This window comes from Clupea harengus, chromosome 19, assembly GCF_900700415.2.
Source record: "Clupea harengus chromosome 19, Ch_v2.0.2, whole genome shotgun sequence".
NCBI lineage: Eukaryota > Metazoa > Chordata > Actinopteri > Clupeiformes > Clupeidae > Clupea > Clupea harengus.
In genome coordinates, this window is record NC_045170.1 from 373,066 (window position 1) to 383,065 (window position 10,000).

The window sequence follows — 10,000 nt, forward strand, 5'->3', positions numbered from 1 at the left end:
CCAACAGGACCTGCTAACGAGCCTCGCTAACTAGACCTGCTAACGAGGCTCGCTAACAAGACCGGCTAACGAGGCTCGCTAACAAGACCGGCTAACGAGGCTCGCTAACAAGACCTGCTAACGAGGCTCGCTAACAAGACCGGCTAACGAGGCTCGCTAACAAGACCTGCTAACTAGACCTGCCAACAGGACCTGCTAACGAGCCTCGCTAACTAGACCTGCTAACGAGGCTCGCTAACAAGACCGGCTAACGAGGCTCGCTAACAAGACCGGCTAACGAGGCTCGCTAACAAGACCTGCTAACTAGACCTGCCAACAGGACCTGCTAATGAGGCTCGCTAACAAGACCTGCTAACGAGGCTCGCTAACAACAGAGTGATGATATTGAGATTGTTCTCTTCACACACACACCACACACACACACACACACACACACACACACACACACACACACACACACACACACACACACACACACGCACATGTGTGACATATGTTTAGTGTGTGATGTGTGGGTTGGCCGCATCCTCGTGGACGGTGATAAACACACACTCATGCGTACACATGCACATTAGCGTGCGTGCGTGCGTGGGTGCGTGTGTGTGTGTGTGTGTGTGTGTGTGTGTGTGTGCGTGGCGTACCCTCGTGGACGGTGACTCCACAGTTGTCACACTGGATGATCTCGTCGGCGTCCTCGCTGTTGTCCCCCAGACACACGCAGCAGATCAGGATTGGCTCCATCCTCTGGGAGGTCCACGTCTGAGCGCGCTCCAGGTGGGAGTCCTGGGGAAGCAGGACACACACACACACACACCATCACACACACACTCTCTCTCTATCACCATCACACCATCTCTCTCTCTCTCTCTCTCTCTCTCTCTCTCTCTCTCTCTCTCTCTCTCTCTCTGTCTGTCGCTCTCTGTCTCTCTCTGTACTACCCTCACACCATCACTCTCTCTCTCTCTCTCTCTCTCTCTCTCTCTCTCTCTCTCTCTCTCTCTGTACTACCCTCACACCATCACTCTCTCTCTCTCTCTCTCTCTCTCTCTCTGTACTACCCTCACACCATCACTCTCTCTCTCTCTGTCTCTCTCTCTCTCTCTCTCTCTCTCTGTACTACCCTCACACCATCACTCTCTATCACTGTCTCTCTATCACCTTCACACCATCACTCTCTCTGTAACTCTTTTTCTCCATCATTCTCTCTCTATCACTCTCTCTCCATCACTCTCTCTCTATCACTCTCTCTCCATCACTCTCAAACCATTACTCTCTCTGATCACCCTCAAAAACTATGTCTCTCCATTACTCTCTCTGTAAGTCTCTCTCCATCACTCTCTCTGTATGTCTCTCTATCACTCACTCTCCATCACTCTCTCTGTATGTCTCTCTTTCACTCTCTCTCCATCACTCTCTCTGTATGTCTCTCTATCACTCACTCTCCATCACTCTCTCTGTATGTCTCTCTATCACTCACTCTCCATCACTCTCTCTGTATGTCTCTCTATCACTCTCTCTCCATCACTCTCTCTGTATGTCTCTCTATCACTCACTCTCCATCACTCTCTCTGTATGTCTCTCTATCACTCTCTCTCCATCACTCTCTCTGTATGTCTCTCTATCACTCTCTCTCTTTCACTCACTCTCCATCACTCTCTCTGTATGTCTCTCTATCACTCTCTCTCCATCACTCTCTCTGTATGTCTCTCTATCACTCTCTCTCTTTCACTCACTCTCCATCACTCTCTCTGTAAGTCTCTCTATCACTCACTCTCCATTACTCTCTCTGTAAGTCTCTCTATCACTCACTCTCCATCACTCTCTCTGTATGTCTCTCTATCACTCACTCTCTTTCACTCTCTCTCCATCACTCTCTCTGGATGTCTCTCTATCACTCTCTCTCTATCACTCTCTCTGGATGGAGAGAGAGACTGGTACGGAGAGACCGTTACAGAGGTGTTAATTTGTCACTGACGACCTTTTATTTTACAACTAAATTGTAACGACAATGTTAATTTAAAACATAGACAACAAAAATTGTGAAATCATGATGCCCTGACGGGCTGAACTCTCTCTCTCTTCTGTTACCCCTCTCCAGAACTCTCTCTTCTCTTACCCCTCTCCAGAACTCTCTCTCTCTTCTCTTCTCCCTCTCCAGAACTCTCTCTTCTCTTACCCCTCTCCAGAACTCTCTCTCCATCTCTTTTGTGACCCCCCCCATCCTCTCTTCCCTCTCTTTCTTTCCTTCCCTCCATCTCTGCCCTGTCTGACTGGAAGGGATTGGGACTGGGATTGGGACTGGGACTGGGACTGGGACTGGGACTGGGACTGGGATTGGGATTGGGACTGGGACTGGGACTGGGATTGGGATTGGGACTGGGACTGGGATTGGGATTGGGATTGGGACTGGGATTGGGACTGGGATTGGGATTGGGATTGGGACTGGGACTGGGACTGGGACTGGGACTGGGACTGGGATTGGGATTGGGATTGGGACTGGTACTGGGATTGGGATTGTCTGATTAACACAATGTGTTGGGGTGCTTTAATCTGATTTGACTAATCTCACAGGATTATCTGGCTACTTCATGAGGCCACTGGATAACACTCTCAATGATCTGGGGCTTATTCCCTCCACTGATCTCATCTCTACCCAGGCCTCTATCTTGGCCTCTAGCTTCTGGTCACTTCAGGGCTGTAGTCGGACTCTACTCTTTGGGTGACCACATATTTCTATGATGAATATTTATCACATTACGACGCATGTGTGTAATATGTCTATGCATAATGCATGTGATAATGTGGGTGTGTGTGTGTGTGTGTGTGTGTGTGTGTGTGTGTGTGATAATGTGTGTGTGTGTGCGTGTGTGTGTGTGTGTTTCTGTGGGTGTGTGTGTGTGTGTGTGTGTGTGTGTGTGTGTGTGGGTGGGTGTGTGGGTGTGCGTGTGCGTGAGTGTGTGTGCACGCGCGTGTATGTGTGCGTGAGTGTGTGTGTGTGTGTGCGTGTGCGTGTGCGTGTGCGTGTGTGTGTGTTCTCACCTCATTGCCCTTGCCGTGTGTAGTACTCATGCTGTCATTGGTCAGTTCTTCATCAAACGCCGAGCTTCTCTTCTTCTTCCTCTTCTTCTCCCTCTTCTTCTCCTCCTCCTTCTCACTCTCACTGCTGCTCTTGTTCCCGGTGTCGCCCCGGTTACCATCATCATCATCGTCGTCGTCATCGTTATCATCATCATCGTCGTCGTCGTCATCATCGTCATCGCCGACGTCATCATCATCATCGCTGCCCTCGTCCCCCTCCTCCTCGTCCTCCTCCCCCTCCTCTTCCTCGCTCCCTCCCCCTCCTCCTCCTCCTCCTCCTCCCGTCTCCTTGGAGGAGCCGCTGGTCCTGCCCTTCCTCTTCCCGGCGGCGGGCCTCCAGTCGTTGTCTTCCTCGCTGTCGTAGTCGTCCATCTCGTTCAGCTCCTCCATGGTGGTGAAGTCCAGCATGGGTCGGTTCCGACGGAGGTTCCACTTCTTGGGTTCCGCCGCCGCGCCCGCCGTCGAGCCCTCCTCCGTGCTGCCGCTCCCGCTCCCGCTGCCGTTGGTGTTGCCTCCTCCCGCCGCCGTCTCCGAGGGGGGTTCCGTGGAGGTCACCTTGTCGCCGCGGCGACGGCTCCTGGAGGTGGAGGAGGAGGAGGCAGGAGGAGGAGTGGTGTCCTCCGAGGAGCTCTGGTCTTTGCTCCTCTTCTCCTCCTTCTCCTTCCCCTTCTCTTCCTTCTCTCTGTCCTCCTTCTGGTCCTCTTTAGCGTTAGCGTCTTCTTCGTCTTCCTCCTCTTCTTCCTCTTCGTTCCCGCCCTCGTCGGCCGAGCCGGCGCCTGATTCGCTGTCGGAGCCGGCGGCGCTCTCTTTGGAGCCCTCGTCCTCGCTGCCGTTCACACTGCCCTCGGAGCCAGCTGTGGGGTAAGAGACACACACGTCAGAGAGCACACACACACACACACACACACACACACACACACACACTGCCCTCGGAGCCAGCTGTGGGGTAAGAGACCACACGTCAGAGAGCACACACACACACACTCACTTGACACACACACACACGCACACACGCACACACGCACACACGCACACACGCACACACACACACACACACAGCACTACCCTTAATACAAATAAGACTGACGTGCATCAACACGACACGTGTTTCTAAACATTAACAGCATCATTTGTCCCATCAGTGTGGCAGATAAGCCTTCAGTAAGTGCCTGACTGGGTCGGTCCAAGAGGCCTTCAGTAAGTGCCTGACTGGGTCGGTCCAAGAGGCCTTCAGTAAGCGCCTGACTGGGTCGGTCCAAGAGGCCTTCAGTAAGCGCCTGACTGGGTCGGTCCAAGAAGCCTTCAGTAAGTGCCTGACTGGGTCGGTCCAAGAGGCCTTCAGTAAGTGCCTGACTGGGTCGGTCCAAGACTGCAGCAGCCTCAGGTAAGGATCAGTTCTGGACACATACAGTGACACACACCTGTGGACCTGATCAGTTCTGGACACATACAGTGACACATACCTGTGGACCTGATCAGTTCTGGCTCTGACCCGGGCCACAGTGACACATACAGTGACCGTGGTTACATGGATTCGAATAACTGCCTTAGTCAGACTGAAATCGCATTATCCGTTTCATGTAAGCACCTTAGTCGGATCGTAGTCGGACCGCACATAGTCGGACTAACACCCCTGGATAACTCGATCCGATCCAGTTGATAGTTCGACTATTGCGGCATGTAACGGTGAATTGGATAAGGAACTGGACTTTGCGTCTTTGCGCATGCTTGAGATCCCGCCGCCATCCTCCCTCCCTCCCTGCCAGGTCGTGACCCGGAAGACGAAAGAGACGATACGTTGTCTCAACTGTTCATACTAATGACACGTTTATTTATGAATATCCTGCAGACTGTCTCACAAGCTTATTCTTGTTGACTATGAACAAACATAACAGAAGAGGTCCGAAGATATGAGTACCTTTACAACCCCTCCTTAAAAACGTATAAGGACGTTCAAATTACGATACTTATGTGGTGCCAGTGTTGACAAAAACGTTGACTGCGACTGTTTGGACAGAGCGCGCTAATTCACCGAACAAATACTTTCATATTAATTTCCCACCACTTGTTAGTCATGTCATCCATTCATATCGATGTGAATCAATCAATACTAATACATCTTTAACTGTGATGTGTTTTTGTTTCATTTCACAACGTATTTACTGTATAATCAACGATAGCAGGTGCCCGCTTGTAAACAGTCCACATTTTATTTGCTTAAAACACACAGCAGTACTGTCAAATCAGAAAGCAAATCAGCTGTTAAAGGGCTGTTACCTGACCAAATACCTTTCAAACTCGGTGATAGTATTCACAACTAATTTGTTCTTCATTCTATCAAATATGATGAAGTGTGGTCCGCGACGGCCACAAGTAAATTATTGCGACATTTCTAACATACAACTCAGAACGAAGAGAACACAGCCAGTAGTAGCCTAATCTAATAAAGAGTTGTCTAATCTATTAACAAGGTCATGGATTGGTGGCTTAAGACAGGAACTATGAAAAGAAAATTAAATGAGAAAGCCTCAAACATAGACAAGGAGAAAGTGGTTCAGCCTCATAGGGCATTATCTCGTCGCGGAGTTGCATTCAAAACACTGTGTTTTTCTCCCGCTGAGACAGCAAGATGATAACTAGGCTATATTCTGTGTTGTGTGACGTTGGATAATGACAGCTTTTAATTATGAAAAGTTGACTACTAGGATGGCTGTATTAATGCCAGTGGGCTAGCCTACTGTTGGTAGTGAATACTGCGGTCAGTATGCGCATCGTTGTGTTTGTGATGTCTGTCTGAGTGTGTGATGGGAGTATGAGGCTGTGAGCGAACTATAGTTTGTAACATAACCAAGTCACGCATGGAGCAGGGTTCCAGATGCTTTGCCTTGCGCATTGTCATATCTATAACTAGCCTACTGGTACGTACAAAAGGAGAGCCCGCGAAAATCATGTGTGCGCTAACAATTGTCTGGCGCCAGGTCTTGGGTAGGAGGCATGTTGTTCCGGGGATATTTAGTTAAATGGTCCGCGAATTTTTATTGGCTAAGTGGTCCTTGGTCTGAAAAAGTTTGAGAAACACTGCTTTATAGACAATAACGATCATACACTCCCATTGCACTCAAACAACCACACTCAAACGAGGAGATATTGTATCAATTAGCCTATTAAGTACTGTATTTATTGATTGCAAAGAGTTCAACGTTACAGCAACATAACTTTGCTCCGGTCGCTAAATCTGATATATCCGTGTGCATCATCGCTCTCCCTCTCTCTCTCTGCCACACCCACCCTGTAACCTACGTGTTTATACATTATAGAAGCAAGACCATTATATTGTAACAAATCACGGAAGCGTGGTATATTTGTTATGGCTTTTTATTAAACACAACACACTGTCACAATGGCACGGGCTTTATGCCCACGAACAGACTGTGCTACCGTCACCCACCTGTATAAGCTCTGTCCCAACACAGAACAACGACATGTAATTAGAACGGTAAGGAACATATAGCCTAGGGAACGTCATGCATAACATAAAGTATAACAGTATGCGCCCGCTGCACGGCATTACGGGGCGACTATGCCGACACGTTATAATATTCTGGTTTAAAGTTAATGCTTGTGAAATCAGCTGTCACTCGACTATTACCTGACCAATACCTGTCAAACTCGGTCATAGAAAAATATCATGAATGCATATTTATTACGATGGGGAAACTATAAAATCGGAGTACGGACAACTAATGCCCAGCGTTGACGATGCAGATATAGAGCTGGAAACAGCTAAATGAGCTACAGCCCAAATGCAGTGAGCTTTATCAAGCCCTGGAAAGTTCGGCACATTTGCCCGTTTCCACAGCGTCTGCTGAGCGGTCATTCAGTACAATGGGGCGTCTTAAGACATATCTTACGAAGTACGATGACTGACAAAAGACTGACTGGACTTGCTCTTATGAATATTCACACAGATTTGGAAATCGACAGCGAAGAAGTACTTAAACAATTTGATGCAACTGGCAGAAGGGCAATGCGTTTTGGCTGTAACCCATTATTTGCGCGCGTGTGTGTGTGTGAATGTGCATGCGTTTCTCTCGCCTTTTATCTTTCACCTTTGAATAATGTAACTTATAAACACATCGGCCTGGCAGAAACAAACAAACAAACAACCCAAGAGGCAACACGCATTTCTGGACCGATGAACAGACGCGATTCATGCTCAATCAACTGTTGTTGTTATTGGTAGTGGTGAAGAGGTCAAGCGGAAAGGGCTGTATCACCACTAGTTGTAATAAAAACAGCGCCACCTATCGTATCGGATATGACATGCTTTCGGCCAATGATTCGATTTATTCACTGCCATGTACATTGGGATAATAGCACCTACCCTCGAAAGAAAGCATAGTCCGACTAAGCAAAGATTCGAATTATACCATCATGTAAACACACTGAGTGACACATACCTGACGCATCGCCCACTTCAAAGTCGCTGTCGTCGGAGCTGTCGTAGTCCAGAGCGTCCAGCAGCGAGGCAGCCAATGGCTTCACTTGCCTGCGCTTCGAGCCCCGATCCACTGGAATATACAACAAGACAGCAGCAGCCTCAGCGAACGAGCGAGACACACACACACACACACACACACACACACACAGCACAAATACACCAGAACATAGGACACCACTACTACAGGGCTAAACTATAAAGCATAGGGAATCATTAAAAGTTGAAATTGTATTATTTATCTTGCCTAATTCATGAAATACGTTATGCTGACATCACACTGAGAGAGGGTCAACTCTCAACACAGCACAATGTTGGAAACGTAAACAGATCTTTTCAATTACCACTTCAATTCTCCACACGTCAATTAAAGTATTATGGCTTTCACCATTCCGTAACGCTTACTTGCTATTTGATACTTACATTTTAAAAGATAGTTCGAGTAATGTTAAGCTGATATACATAAATAACGCCTTCATTCTTACATTAGTGGAGTTAGATGAAGTTGGCTAACGAGAATAGTTTGGTGACTAGCTGATCAAAAAGGTGTTTGCTATTCATAGCATTGGGGACCTGTATGATGGATGGCAAGTTCTGAATTGTTGGTAGTTATATCATATGTTTTATTAGTTATAACCAGTGTTTAGGTTTCCTAGCTACATCGATTACAGCAAAGGTACCAAGGCAGGTTACGTTACTTCTCCTTAGCTGATGTTCTGCAGCTAACGTTAGCCAGCAGACTGCAGACCTACCGATATGCAGCTAGTGCAGACTCGTTGAGAGCTGCCCACATTGACCCACGGGTAATTTAATTACTAACTTGTGGTGATTGATCAAAACTGAATTTCAGTGACAAGGTGTAGAATAATTATTGGTCCTCTTAGTAACTACCTGGCTAGCTAAAGCTAATTACAGTGCATGTTAACGTTACCTCTGACTGGAAGCTAACTAGCTAGCTAACTAGCATCATGCTAATAGGCAACAACTCCGATGAATGAAATAGGCCGAAATCTTTGCTTCGTGAAATCAACTCTGTTGCCTACATCTTGCAACACTGCACAAAAGTAAAGTTTCTCTCATAACTCATGAAATGATGGAAAACAGCACTCACTTTTCTGGGTTTCACGTTTGTCTAGACTGAACAATGGCACAGAGCACACCCCCACATCTCTTTTTACGTATTGAAGCGTGGTGACGCAAACCTAGCAGGAGCTGGATGTTGATGCCATGGCAACCATAGCATCTCAGGAAGACGAAGCACGGTTAGTTGTACTCGCTAATCGCGTGGTGTGGTCTATGTTTTATCGTTAGGTTTATAATAATAATAATAATTCATTTGATTTGTAACGCACTCTTCATTCAGAAGAATCTCAGAGTGCCAACATAGTAGAAAATAACTATAATAATACAATAAAATAAAATAAGACTAGTTAACATAAGCATAATAGAAAACTTAGTGACAGTGATTTATCACAAGGCCAGAAATGCCTTCCTGAGTAAAAATGTTTTTAGTCCAGTTTTAAAGGAGTCCAGCGTCTGCGTTGCCCTTAGGTGGTCAGGGAGGCTGTTCCATAAGCGTGGCGCTGCCGAGCAAAAGGCCCGGTCGCCCATGGTGCGGAGCTTTGTTTTGGGGACGCGGAGGAGCGAGCTGTTTGAAGACCTGAGGGTGCAGGTGGAGGTTTGGGGAGTAATTCATTCTTGCAGGTAGGGAGGTGCATGCCCATTTGTGCATGTATGGGTGAGTATAAGGACTTTGTAGTCAATCCGGAAAGAGACAGGGAGCCAGTGTAGTGAGTGTAATATTGGTGTTATGTGCTCGTATTTCCGGACCTTCATCAGGATCCTGGCAGCGCTGTTTTGGATGTATTGCAGCTTCTGGATGTTCTTGCCAGTGATCCCAGTGAAGAGTGAATTACAATAGTCCAGTCTTGAGGAGATAAAGGCGTGGACAAGCTTCTCTGCATCTGATAGGGTTAAAGTGGGGCGGAGTTTGGAGATGTTTCTTAGATGATAAAAGGAGGTTTTGCACAGGTGTTTTATATGGTCATTAAAGGTCAGGTGAGGGTCAAACCTAACTCCGAGATTAGTGACTGTGGAGGAGAGGGGGATGACCTGGCCGTCGAAGGTGAGATGAGTTAAGGAGGATGACTGAACCTGGTGTGGAGTGCCAACAAGAAGGGCTTCGGTTTTGCTACTGTTTAGTTGGAGAAAGTTGTTGCTCATCCATGCCTTTATCTCCCCAAGACAGGCGGTGAGACATGACATGGCCGCAGTGGGGCTTGGGGCCGTTTTGATATAAAGCTGTGTGTCGTCAGCTTAGGTTTGTGTGTGTGTGTGTCTGCGTGCGTGCGTGTGTATGTGTGTGTGTGTGTGTGTGTGCGTGCGTGTGTGTGTGTGTGTCTGCGTGCGTGCGTGTGTGTGTGT

At 47.6% G+C, this 10,000-nt stretch overlaps 1 protein-coding gene across 1 annotated transcript in view; it reads right to left on the reverse strand.

The window, feature by feature from the left end:
• phf14 (PHD finger protein 14) overlaps positions 1–8,813 on the reverse strand; it is a 55,640-nt gene extending 46,827 nt beyond the window's left edge. Inside the window, exons 1-5 of the mRNA XM_031586585.2 lie at positions 8,688–8,813; positions 7,539–7,649; positions 3,362–3,932; positions 3,040–3,262; positions 642–783 (exon numbers count right to left, since the gene is read on the reverse strand). Of these exons, the coding sequence (XP_031442445.1) occupies positions 642–783; positions 3,040–3,262; positions 3,362–3,932; positions 7,539–7,649; position 8,688 (1,048 nt within the window). The 5' untranslated portion in view covers positions 8,689–8,813. The remainder of the gene's footprint in view (positions 1–641; positions 784–3,039; positions 3,263–3,361; positions 3,933–7,538; positions 7,650–8,687) is intronic.
• Between the last annotated feature and the right edge of the window lie 1,187 nt (positions 8,814–10,000).